This window comes from Phocoena sinus, chromosome 1 (assembly GCF_008692025.1).
Source record: "Phocoena sinus isolate mPhoSin1 chromosome 1, mPhoSin1.pri, whole genome shotgun sequence".
Classification (NCBI taxonomy): domain Eukaryota; kingdom Metazoa; phylum Chordata; class Mammalia; order Artiodactyla; family Phocoenidae; genus Phocoena; species Phocoena sinus.
In genome coordinates this window covers 79,857,888-79,871,009 of record NC_045763.1, presented here as the reverse complement: position 1 = coordinate 79,871,009, position 13,122 = coordinate 79,857,888, and the positions used below count along the sequence as shown (strand labels likewise).

At 38.4% G+C, this 13,122-nt stretch overlaps 1 protein-coding gene across 1 annotated transcript in view; it reads right to left on the bottom strand.

Annotated features, from left to right (window-relative positions):
* Nucleotides 1-2,693: 2,693 nt before the first annotated feature.
* The window catches only part of LRRC8C (leucine rich repeat containing 8 VRAC subunit C), a 92,966-nt gene continuing 82,537 nt past the window's right edge, over nt 2,694-13,122 (bottom strand). Inside the window, exon 3 of the mRNA XM_032610514.1 lies at nt 2,694-9,247. Coding sequence (XP_032466405.1) covers nt 6,977-9,247 — 2,271 coding nt within the window. The 3' untranslated portion in view covers nt 2,694-6,976. The remainder of the gene's footprint in view (nt 9,248-13,122) is intronic.

Genomic DNA, 13,122 nt, shown 5'->3' with positions numbered 1-13,122 from the left:
TATATATATGAAGTACTTTCCTGTACACATGAAGCTAACACTACAACGTAAATCAACTATACTTCAATTAAGAAAAAAGCAAAGGGGAAAAATACTAAAGTTAGGGCAGTCAACATCCTGTCTTTGTTTCTGGATGCATAAAACACCTAAACCTGTTAGCCTGCTGATACTGTTAAGGCTTAGAATATGACTCCCAAGAAAATATGCAAGTTGCATCACCAGAGGCTAGAACCTGGGGATAATTAAGAAGAAACCTTGAATAAATAATAAGCCCTGAATAAAGTCTTCCTTACCATTCTAACAAGTATCAGATTAATTTTTTCTTTAACACCACTTAGAGGTCATTAATGTACACGGCCTCAGGTTTTTGTTGAGATTGGCTACATCATAAAGTATTTTTCATAAAGCAATTTAACTCATTAAGAAATATAATTTATACATACAACTCAATGGGCATAAATGGAACACATCAACTATTTCATGAACTTGTGGACATTTATTTCTCAAACTTACAATGATTGTAGCTTCACATTTTGCATTGATTTTATTTATACTTGGACTGAATCAGCCTGAGATGTTGAAAGCTGTTCAAATGTTACTTAGAGTTTTTTTTTTTTTTTTTGCGGTATGCGGGCCTCTCACTGTTGTGGCCTCTCCCGTTGCGGAGCACAGGCCCCGGACGCGCAGGCTCAGCAGCCATGGCTCACGGGCCCAGCCACTCCGCGGCATGTGGGATCTTCCCGGACCGGGACACGAACACATGTCCCCTGCATCAGCAGGCGGACTCTCAACCACTGTGCCCCTAGAGTATGATTTTAACAAAATTATTCCACATAATCTATGTGAAATTAAAACGGAATCCCAAGAACCTTGTAATTCAGATTGAAGAAATGCAATTTTTTCCTATACCAAAATCTCTGCTGAATAGTTGATTTTTTTTTTCTTAGAAGAACTATGGAGGAGATATAAAATGCAAAACTTGCATGTTGCCTCTTTGTGTCACTTTCCCCAAGATCTGTATTACATGAAACTAATAAGAATGGAACTAAATACTTTTTTAATGGTGCTGTCTAAATGTAACCTGAGTTGAAATAAAATTAATTCCACAACAAGGACCTACTGTATAGCACAGGGAATTATATTCAATATCTTGTAATAACCTATAACATAAAAGAATCTGAAAAAGAATATATCTGTATATATTTATATCTGTATATCTGAATCACTTTGCTATATACCTGAAACTATCACAACATTGTATATTAACTATTCTTCAATTAAAAAAATTAATTCCTTAAGTGTTTAAAAAAATAAAGTCCATCTTCTAATTGTTCCCAAACTTTACAAAAGAAGAATCCCTGAATCAAAATAATCAGAATGGTCATTTCCGTTCGGATGTTTGGTAATAAAATCTTTGCCTAATGTTGTGTTTTTTATGCAAAATCTCCAAACTCTGAAAATACTTCATCACTTATGGTATGCCTGATCACATAAATGTTTACTTGTACCTTGCTTTGTTCAAAAACGTTTAAAACGTTTTTGACGTTTTAACGTTTTTAACGTTTTAACGTTTAAACGTTAAAAACGTTTAAATATGAAATCTAAAGTATAGCCTGTATTCAAAGATTTACACACAAAAATAATGTAGCTTATTTTAGTGAAAAAGCTTTTCACTTTTTCCTACTTGGATATTTAGGATGACATTCAAATGTACATTCAGAAATACGCAGGCCTTATGCTATGGCTATTTAAGTATCCCACTGAGTCTAAAATTGGCTTTAGTGACTACTCTCCTCATATACCTCTCCATCCAAATCAAAGTGCTTATCTTATATCTTGCTAGGCAACAATAATGAATAACTGAATCAATCTAGTTAATTTCGGTGTTTATCTCAGTATTCTGTACAAATGAAAGGACTGGAAGATGGGGCAGTGGAAGGTGGCAGTGGACAAGAGACTTTTTCTTATGTGCATATTACACTGAAATCACCAGATGTCTCTAATCTGCTGCCCATCTCAGTTCTTGTCTCCATAGTTTCTCCAGAGCTCTCACATACTCCTTCCTAAGTTTCTGATACACACATTCGCAAGGCCTCTCTCACCACACTCACAATCTTTCCTCATCTCAACAGTTCTTCTCCAAAGGATTATCAGTAAAATAACTGAGTCATAAATAACTATAGAAAAATATGTAAAGTGACAATTTAGCTTCGAAATTTACCCGTCACAATTTTCTTATGCATAAGTGGTACATAAAGTTTTCTTATAAAGGGCTTCCCTAAGCCTGGGGTGTATGTGTTTAACTAGGGGAGGCCTTCTGGTTGTACAGAACCATTCTGATTTCTTTAATGACAATCATTACCATAAAAGTATTTACTGAAAGCTGGGCTGGACAGCCATTGTACAATCTGATCTGGCAAACGCACAGAAACTGCACTCCAGATTACACAGTAAGGCACTAATTACCCAAATGAAACTCCAGGGGCACCTTGGGGAGATGCAGTACAGAGAATTAAGGAAGGAAATAATTGGTCACAATTGCAGAAACTAGCTAAATACAAAGTGAAAGAATGCATGCAGCCTATTTCCTGCAGAGTACAGGAAGCCTTAATAACAGAATATGCAAAAATACAAGAGAAATCCAAAAGAGAAACATGATTTCTACAAATGAATAAGAAAGGGACCAATCTCAATTTTAAATTACAAAAATGACTTTATTTTCTGTTCCTATGTACTACATAGCCGAATAACCTTAAGACATTGTATCATGAGTTTACACTATGACAAATCAACTTTCAAGCATTTTCTTGACAGTCTTAGAGGTTTTGCCAGCATTTGACACAATCTGAACACATAAAGCGAGAGAAAACAAGCAGCAGAAGGAAAACTAAGTGACCACGTAAGGCACTGAGTTTCAACCCTAGTAAAAATATTCATTAAATAGGCAGAATCGTATGGGAGAGGGAATGGTATTCAGCAGAAAGCAAATTTATTCCACATCTGAAACCACGCATAGGGACTGTTATTTAACATGGCCAAGAAATTAAGTTGTTCGAAGTTATATACCCCTTTTTAAGGTCTTCTAAATAAAAAAAATTCCTTGGGGTGGGAGGAGACCCTCTTCCCTCACCCCAAAAGGAATTCAAGGATGTTACCTTTATCAGTGAAAGGCTCTGGGAAGATGGAGTAAGAGTGGACAGCTAGTTTGGAAGGATGGTATGTAATTGTATTAGAAGCATGTCACTGAGGCCTAAATCTGAAAAATCAATGGCACGTCTGGTCGAGACTGTCCAGGCTTTCTGGACAACGTATCTGAATAGACAAGAAAAAAAGTGAGAAAATCTTACCGACCCTTGAGGCATTCCCCTCACTAATAACTGTGCTGTTTTGCTATGTACCCTGAGTTCTTGAGATCCTACCAAAAATGTGAATCGCTTGAATGGCATTATCACATTCAGGATTTATAGGAGAATGTAAATTGAATCTTAATTTAGTCTCTAAACACAAATGGAAATTGTTTTGAGGTTTATCTTATCTATTCACTACTACATATTGCTGACAGTTTTCATAAAGATGGATCATGAGTGTTCACTGTTTTAGTGACTATATCATTACTACTGATCAGGTGTTTGGTATGAAATTAGATTAGAGAGTAAAGTACTCCTTAAAAATTGGACTTTTCTTAGAATTAGGAACATAAACAACAGCAAAACCCTTGGGGGAAATGATAACAAGAGATGTAAAGATTTTTTCTTCTCTTTCTTATAACAGAAATCATAAGATAGCATATTGCAGAAATGTAGACTTTCCTCATCCCAAGTAACCCAAGGAAGATTCCAGGTTGCTTAAGCCCCTCTCTATAAAGATGGCTTCAGAGGCAGATAAAGAGGCACCTCTAAATGACCAAAGTATTCACAGCAGGCTTATGTCCCAAGCCTTTCTGAAAAAGCAGTGCCTGCACACAGGATGCCATGGAAATTGTTAGAACTCATTACAATAGCTACATTGGAAACCTAAGGCAGAGAAAGGTGGGTGAACGAACAATCAGAAAATTTACCAGTGTAAATAACAGGTTTCACCGTATCAAGAACATTTATATTAAAAGTGTTGTATTAAAAACAAAACAAAGTGAAAACCCAACATATAACTAGTTTTCTGAGATGTGGTCTTCTTAGGTGAGTTCCACTGGGATATACTTAGATGCTTTGTTTCAACCAGACCACCTCCAGACAACTGTCTGTTCTACACTTAACCATTAAAACTGACCAAAAAGCATACTCACTATGGGTGTCCAATAGCCATAGGATTTAAGGGTACATATGATGCTTTTATATTTACATAAGCTGTTTCTCATGAGTCTTATAGAAGTTGGAGAAATAGAGCTAGTTGTTCCTTTTTAGCAAGAGCACTTGTAAAAATACGAAAAGGATTGGGTTAATACCCCTTTTAACACTGAGTTGATTCATTAAAGAACTTTAGAAAAGTCAGCAGTTCATTTACCTGAGTTTCCCAGTTAAAGGCTAAAGAGTAATTTAATGCTTTTCACTTAAGAATGTGAACAAAAATATACAATATTAAAAAGGGTCAGGGTCAGAAAATTTAGACTCAAGATGAAGTCTGAACATTTTGAATTTTTATAAAATCTAACAGAAACATCTATGAATTTTCCTTCCTAGTTAAACCAGAAAGTCATAGAACTATACTGATTTACTGGATGTTATTTAGAACTTAGGTTAGGGGTCAGCCTGTGAAATAATTAAGAAAGTGAATCAAATTCTTTTGGCATTTTGAGCAAATTGTCACAAAGACTAATTATTAGTTACTTCATTTATGAACACATATGAGATTATGAGTTAACACCAGCTAAAGATTTCAGCATAAATATGATTTTTAACCTGAATAGGTCCCTTTTAAGGGTGATACAGAAAACAACTATAAATTTTATCCAGAAAAATAGTGCACCTAGTGTTTTACCAGTAGTTATCAAAGCTCACCTTGCAACAGGGTCATGCTCAGCCATGGACAACCTTCCAGGTTTGTTTGTTTGTTTAAAACAGGTAGCGCTATGTTTCTAAATATAACACATTGTTCATAATCAGGATCCTAACAACATTCTAGAATTGAATATTTTATCCTACAAGAAATATAACCATGTTACTATTTTAAACATTTTGTTTCAATTCCAGGGCAAAATAAACCAGCTATACAAAATCACCATTGTAACACTTAAACACAGAGCAGAGACAGCAAAGCATTTTGGTCTACATGATTCAATTATTAAATAAATGAAAAGCATCTCTTCCCCAAATCCTTTACCCCACGAAGTATCATAACATTTAAAACACAGTTGAGGTACATATATCTGCTGAGTAGTTCCCATAGCTGTGTTCCAAGTATGACTCAAAGTAGCATTAAACAAAGTCACCAGGATCAAGGGGTAGATTTTAAAAGCAGCATCTTGAAACCCCAAACCATCTTTCTATTTTTCTTCGTTAAGTCACAAAACTTCCTTAGGTCAGACTAGGGTTCCGAAAACAGTGTGAATTTGGAGCATAAAACAAAATTCCCTTGATTAGGTAGCACTGGTCCTGGATTGAGGGCACAAACAGTGCTTTCATTTTCCTGTTCTATACAGCTTAATAGTCAGTGAAAACTTGTGCCCAAGACCCATACTATGTTGGATGTTTAAGTACAGAGATAAATAAAACTTGGCTAACCACCAGGCAAAAATTATTTCTATCTACTTAGCAATTTATTCACACTTAAAAAAGAAAAAAAAAAAGGAACAGAACCATTTTAGATGAGATACTTTTTTTTAAGCCAAAGAGAGCAGACTTTCTGTGCTTGCATCACTAACATTTGCAGCAAGGACAGGCTTGAGGGAGATAGATTTATATACGTACACATATGTGGATTATTTCGTGTAACAGGCAGAATTTGAACAGAGATCCCCACTTCCACACTACCCAGAGGAACCAGTGTGCCTGCCTGGAGTGCATCAGCTCTTTAGCAGAGTGCTTTAGTAGCACATTTGTTTTTCTTCCATCGGATGTATTCACGTATCAAGATATCAAAGATGATTAAGTTACTAAAAAACAGGCTTCTGATTTTTAAATTTAATTACCTATTTTAATTAAAATAAATTAGAATTTCTAAGGTTGTTCACCAGTACTACATACAATATTGATATTAAATGGGAGGAACCTCTGTATTTCCTTTTCAATGATATTTTTTAAATGTTGGTAAAAATGCAAATCAGTTAAATTATAAACGACCAATTCAAGCAAGCTGACCACAGGAGATTACTGTCTTTACTCACTTACAGAATCCTTGCCTAAGGATAAATAACTGTCAGGTATGTGAAACAATAGAATTTAGGGCTCTGTTGGAGGCAAGGGGAAATTTCGAAAACAATAGTCTATGACAATGCCCTTATGTGAGTTTACACCCCAGAGAAGTGTTTTCTATAGAATGAAATACTTGGCCAATGGAGAAGGCAGCTGGAATTAAAATAACTAGCACAGATTCCTTGGTACACATACAATGAAAACAAAAGTAAGGACCCTGTACAGGTGTAAACAAGCTAAAAATGACCTTGGCAAAATATCTTCATGGATTTAAAAAACACCAAAAGCATGCAACTTAAAGTTCCCTTCCCTTCACAAGAATGAACTGAAAAACCAAAACAAACAAAGCAACCAAAACAAAAAAACAGACGGAACCATCTGTTTCTGTCAGTAGAAAACAGTAATAGATACATTAGGTTCCAGGACAAATAAAACTTTAAAATATTAATATTGAAAAAATACAATTAACTTTTTATTAAAAATACATACTCCTTACTCAGTCTTTGTGTACATTTTGTTTTGTGTGAAAAAGAAAAAAATAATAAAATAGGAAAGGCATTAAGACTACCTAATTATTTATACTGTATTTGGTAGAAGCATGTTTCAGTCAAACTTTAAACAAAAATAAGTTATTCTGTTTTCATTTGCTCCCGGACATCAGAAGGCAGGGTTTCAAACAGAGCATCTTCTACAACTAAACCAGCTCGCTTCAGAGCCCGACAGTCGCCCAGTTCGGGAGGGAGAATTTCAAAGTGATTGCCTTTGACATCTAAATAGGAGAGAAATAGTAAATTTCCAATTTTTGGTGAAAGTACTGATAGGCTGTTTTTCCCAATCTTCAGAGTTTTGAGTTTCTTACAGAAATAGAGTTCATCTGGAAGGCTCTCCACTTTGTTACAAGTGATGGAAAAATACTGTAAACTTTGTAGAACTCCGATCTCAGGCGGGATAAATCTAATGTCATTGTAGGACAAGTCCAGGTATCGGATCTTGTTGCATAGGAAGAGATGGGAAGGCAGCACCTCTATTTTATTGTGACTAAAGAAGAGGCGCTCCAGGCTGGTGAGTTTCTTTATATGCTCTGGGATGTAGGTGATGCTGTTATACCACAGTTTTAGCACTGTCAACTTTCTCAAGTGCTGGAAGCTAACGATCTCTTCTATAGACTTCAGATTATTTTCCTTGAGGTCCAATTCCTGGAGGCTAAGCAGGCTGAACACGGCGTGAGGAATGCGCTCCAGGTCACAGTGGACCAGCTCCAGCTCTGTCAGATTGGTCATCTTCTTCAGATTGTTAAGCATCACCAGCTTGGTGCCATCGTTGTGTATGCACATCTTCTGGAGATGGCTGGAAACATCAACCACTGCCTGTGGGATTTTGGAAACATTGCTTTTGATAGAGAGAATTTTAAGGCTTTTGAGATCCCGCAGAGACTCAAGGGTGATATTTTTGTAAATATCGTGACTTAGAGAGCCAACCAGGTAGAGCTCCTCCAGGTTCCGGAGGCCATACATCCAGGGGGGCAGCTCCCTCATATCATCAAACTTGACGCTCAAGACCTTGAGGTTCTCCTTCAGGAAGGAGAGCGCCGCGCTGTGGATTTTGACCGAGCACTGGTGCAGAGAGAGCTCCTGGAGATTGTCTAGCTGTGCAATGGTGGCTGGTATCATGACATTCTTAATGATTTCAAGTTTTAGAGACTGCAACTCCGTGATTTCAAAAACAGTGTCTGGAAGGCCAGAGAGCATGATGAGAGGCAATTCCAGGCGGTTATGGGCATTCGTCTGCAGCTTCTGCCTCAGTTTATCCGGAGTCCACTCGTTGTTTAAGTTCAGCTGCTTTAATTTGTTTTCACTCACTTCAGATAGGAACACTGCAAATCTCTTGGAATACAGAGGGTCGTACTGATCTATCATATGAAGCATAAAAGCAAAGTCATTTTTCACGTCTGGAATATCATCAATTCCAGTTTCCTGCCGGACGTACTCAAAAGAGTACTCCCTCAGAGAACGGTAGAACAGCCAGTATAAGGTATAAAGGCACGTCAATCCGTAGATACTTACAAAGCACAAGTAGCAAAAGGAGAGTTTCGAGAACAAGTGTGCCATGGTGTGATTGCAGGAAAAGTTCTTATATCCAGTCATGTCCTGAATGTCAACATTGCAGTCCACTGTAAATTGGACTTTGGAAACCAGGGCGCTATTATATGCAATGATGATTAGGAATTTTATAACCTTAAGTACAGTCTGACGAACATACATAGCGTATAATATATCACCTTCTTCTACGTGCAGCCTGAACTTCTTCACCTTCTCAAATAAAGCCTTCGCTTGCTCACCCTCCTTCTTATCTAGAGCCCCTGCAGTGGATTTGTCAACCACAAACTTCTCAGGAATTGACTTTAAAGACTGAGAGTTGACCAGGCCGCCTTCCGGACCAGACGGGGTGGCGTTGGACCTGCTCACGTTCTTCCTGTTGTCCTTTTCTTCTGAGTCCTCCCCAGACACTTCAGATAAAGCCCGTGTGGTCCAGGGAGAGTCAAAACACTTCCCCAGGATTGAGATGAAATGTTCTATTTTGGAGCTGGAACCAGGGAATTTGAACCAAAAGTTGCTACAGAGCATGAAGACCAGGGTATGGATGAGGACAAGGTAAGGGAAATACTTGGCGTACCAGTGGAGGGCTCGCTCATAGCACATCTGGTTAATGAAGCTGTACTGCTGAAGGTCCAAATCTGTCTTCAGTCCTTTCATTTCCACAGTGACTGGGTTAGTGGGAGACGGTTTCGGTGGAGGCAGGGGGGTGGTACTGGCCACTGCTTGAGAGACATTCGAAACGGAAGACTGGTTCTGAGAAGCCTGCACTCTCTTTGGAAGGCAGATTATCTTGTCTTGCATGACCTGAAACAAAGAAATAATCTTTTCAAATTCTATTACTCAAAGAGCTTTCATAATGTCATTAGGGCGAAGAAAGCAGCAATACCAGCCAATAAATGTCCACTTCCTTTGCCTGGAGAATACAATGTTCAATTCCAGCACCGAGATTTTTATCCTTAGCCCACATGTTGGAAAAATGAATTGCATCAATATACCTTTGCTCACCATGTCTAACTCAGGACACAGAACACAGCGGTGTTTTTAGGACACAGAACGATTCACAACAAAATAAATAGTTAAAGAACATTCATGTATTTAAAAACATTTGCATTTCTTCTCGCACTGAAGCCTAGGAGAATCAGTCATTGGTCTGGGAAACACATCCTCTTATGAGACTCAGTCTTGAATTGGATGGCTCCCAAGATTGATATTAGTTTCTGTATGAGAAGCATTAAAAGGAGGAAATACGGGAGAAATTCCCATCTTTATTGTTTCCCCTTTTCTTTCTATCCATACCTTAGACATGCATAGATGAACGTGAATGGCTTTAATAAAATGGGAATTTACTAAGCTTTTGTAAAAACTATTTCTTCAGAGAGAGATGACAAAATACAGAAATGTTCGATAGTAAAATAGTTATGTCTAAACTTGCTGCTTTTCACACAAAATATTACATCAACTTCTATCCCTCTACCAATGCTTCAGCTTGTTGAAAAGAATATTAAGCCCTAAGAATGTCCAGCAGTCTCATTAGATTGCAGTTTGGGTAAGAGAGAACACATTCTTTCTGAAGATGAGGTAGGATGAGGCAAAATACTCCTTGAATCAACCTGGAGGAATCATCCCCAGGAAGAAGTACACGTAAGTGGAATCATCTGGACAATAAGCAAACAGTTCAGAGAAAGAATAATAACCAAGAAGTTGATGGTAATAACATGGAATTAATAATGCAGGGGAAGTCTATTTGTACCTTATTAGGTCAAATGGCTGAAACTCCATAGTGTATAATGATTTTGCAACAGCAAAGCTCTTTATGTTGATTCTAGAAGTAGAAACTGACTCTATTACAAAGTAGACTGCTATGGCATGAGAATATGACCATAACCTGGTGACATGGGAGATATAGCCCCATAGAGAGAAGTATTTACAAGGTTTGACAATGCAGTGGAGCACCCAACACTTAGCTGAGTGTCTGATACATAGGAGACCATCAGTATTTGCTGAGAAAGTGAATGAATCTAGAACTGACACTAGTCCTTCCAATTCAGAGTTGCATAGGTCTGGGTGTAGACCACACGTCTCCTAGGGGTGAAGATAAGGATGGTGATTATAGTGATGACAGCAACAAACTTTCTGTTGTATTTAATACGCAATCCTGTTCCAATAATGTCATGGGTATTAATTATTTTGTCACCTTCACCTGATAAGGCAGGCACTCCTTTTATCCCAATTTCACAGATGAGGAGACCAAGCCACAGAAAAGTTAAGTAACTTGCTTAATGTTATCAAGCCCAGGCCACCCGGACCCAGAGCCCACATTCTTATTTTATTTTATTGAATTTCTAGGATTAAACCAAAAAGATCTCAATTTGACTTTATCCTAAGTAACAAATTACCTTATATAAATTACACATATTTTAGGGAAAAGCTTATCTCTCCCCATATCCTATGCAGATAACAATGAAAGAATGAGGTTAGGGGAAGAGAGGAAGTTTCATTTATAAAGATTTATAAAGGCTCCAGCCTAAAAGATATAGCAGGGGGCTACTACTTACTATGTAAATCAAAAGAAGGCAGGGAAGAAAAACAAATGTAATTGCATTCAGAGGGTTCAGTGGCTAGAGAGGTGTGAGAATGTTTGAGAATGCCTTCAAACATTTTAATCACTTACCTGATGTTAAACATGCCCACGTTTGTGGGCATATATATGTCTACTTATAATTACACCAATAAAGTATTGCCAATCCATATGTCAAATATTAGAAAACTTAATTATTTTTCCTTTAAGTTTAAAATAAACATAAAGCTTTCATTTTAATCTCGTCTCAATGGGGCATCCTTATTTCTTGGAGGTCAAGCACTCTGCCTTGGAAACCTCTGGAACAGAAAATAGTAAGAGAAAGTCTTGACAGATGCCAGATTATCCTGAAGAAATATCAAAGAGAAAAAGTAAGAAAGTCAGTGTTTGGGGCCATATTCTAGCTGTTTTCTCATTCGTGGTCTCATTTAATGCCCCCAATAATCTGTGAGGCAGGCATAAGGTAGGGGCTAGAGACCAGCATGGAAAGAAATGCTTCCCCAGCACCTTCTCCAAGAGTGACACCTTTGAGCTAGTATGTTAATATGACATTGTTAATGGTGTGATGAAAATAGAGACGAGCTAGAAGGTAAAAAGGCAGGCACCTTCTGGAGGTGCTAAGTCCCTGCCAAGCAACCAGGTGGCCCCATTACTGCCCCCTGCCCAGCCCTTCTCCAGGCTTGCTCCTCATGGGGGAAGACGATAAACCTCTGGAGCTTGGCTGCTACAGAGGGTTTCAGGTTATGTCCTGCACCAGGGTGCCCAGCTGACAGGCAAGTGTGGGCTGAAATCCTGCTTCTGCCCCCCTCGGTCAGCTGTTCACCCTCATGGGATGCCTTTTTATATTCTGCACAAAGGTACCTGACTGGCTCGCATCTGCCATGCTAGAGAGGTAGGTGATTTTCTCCCCATTCTACAGAAGAACCCAACTAAAGTTCAGAGAAGTTCAATCACTTGCCCACGTTCACGTAGCTAGGAAACAGCAGAGCAGACTAGTATATTTCCACCATTCCAGATAGTCTCCGCATTCCTCCGAGTTTCTGCTACGATGGCTTTAAGAGAACAGCCCAACGTAGGAGGGGAACACGTAGACAATCTCCAGAAGTTCCTCTCCGCCTTCTGATGTCATATTTCTTTCAATCTTCACAAAGATGTAATTTTTAAAATGTGCCTATTTAAATCCCAGGAAGGTAAAGACAGTGCTCTATTTTCCAGAAGCTGTTAACTACTCAGAAATGAGCACAGAGTAGAAAAAGATGCTGGAATTTAGTCACCACGAACAATTGCTGCTCATGCTGTCAAGAGAACACATCCTAAGAAGGCTCCAGCAGAGACACATATCATAGTTGAAGTCCCAAAGAATGTGATGGCAGGTTGTCTATCCAGGACTACGGAAAGGAAGAGGGCAGGTGACGGAGTCCAACAGTAAAGAGTGTGAGGACTTAAACAGTGAAATAGCCACAGGAGAGAGGAAGGAAGTTATCTTCCATGGTTAATGGAAACTTTGCAACACTGAGAAGAATTGGGAGAAGGATCAATATTTTCAAGGGTAGAGTAAAAAAGAGAAAGAAGACAGAAAAAAATAAGGCAGGTTTCTTTTTAAAAAAGAAAAGGGTAAAGGGTGTTTCTGGGGGATATCTGTAAATAGCAGCTTGTAGAACTTGTAGTTTCTGTTTCACCTTTTCTGCTCTTTTGAGAAGCTTGTCTAATTAAACCTATACCTCAATTCTTTTTGCCTTTACCCAGAAATTTAAAGATTAAAGTACAAAACAAGCCTTAAGGAAAGGCTGCAAAACAAATTGCAAAGGCATAATGGTAGGGTTCCAGGCTGCCGGTGCAGCGCTAAGGGAGAGTGCTTGGGGTAAGACCAGGGAGAAAGCCACCGCCCACATCCCATCCTACAAAGCATCGAGGCTCAGACCATCACCACCAGCTCATACACACACATGTCATTATGACGAGGAATCCCATCCTTTTCTTCTAGGGACAGCCCTCAGACTGCCTTTGGACGCAAAAGCATTGAGACTAGAGATACACAGAGTCTTTATATAGGGGGAGGGCGAGAAAGAGGAGAAAGAAATGAGGGTAGGGGGAAGAGAAA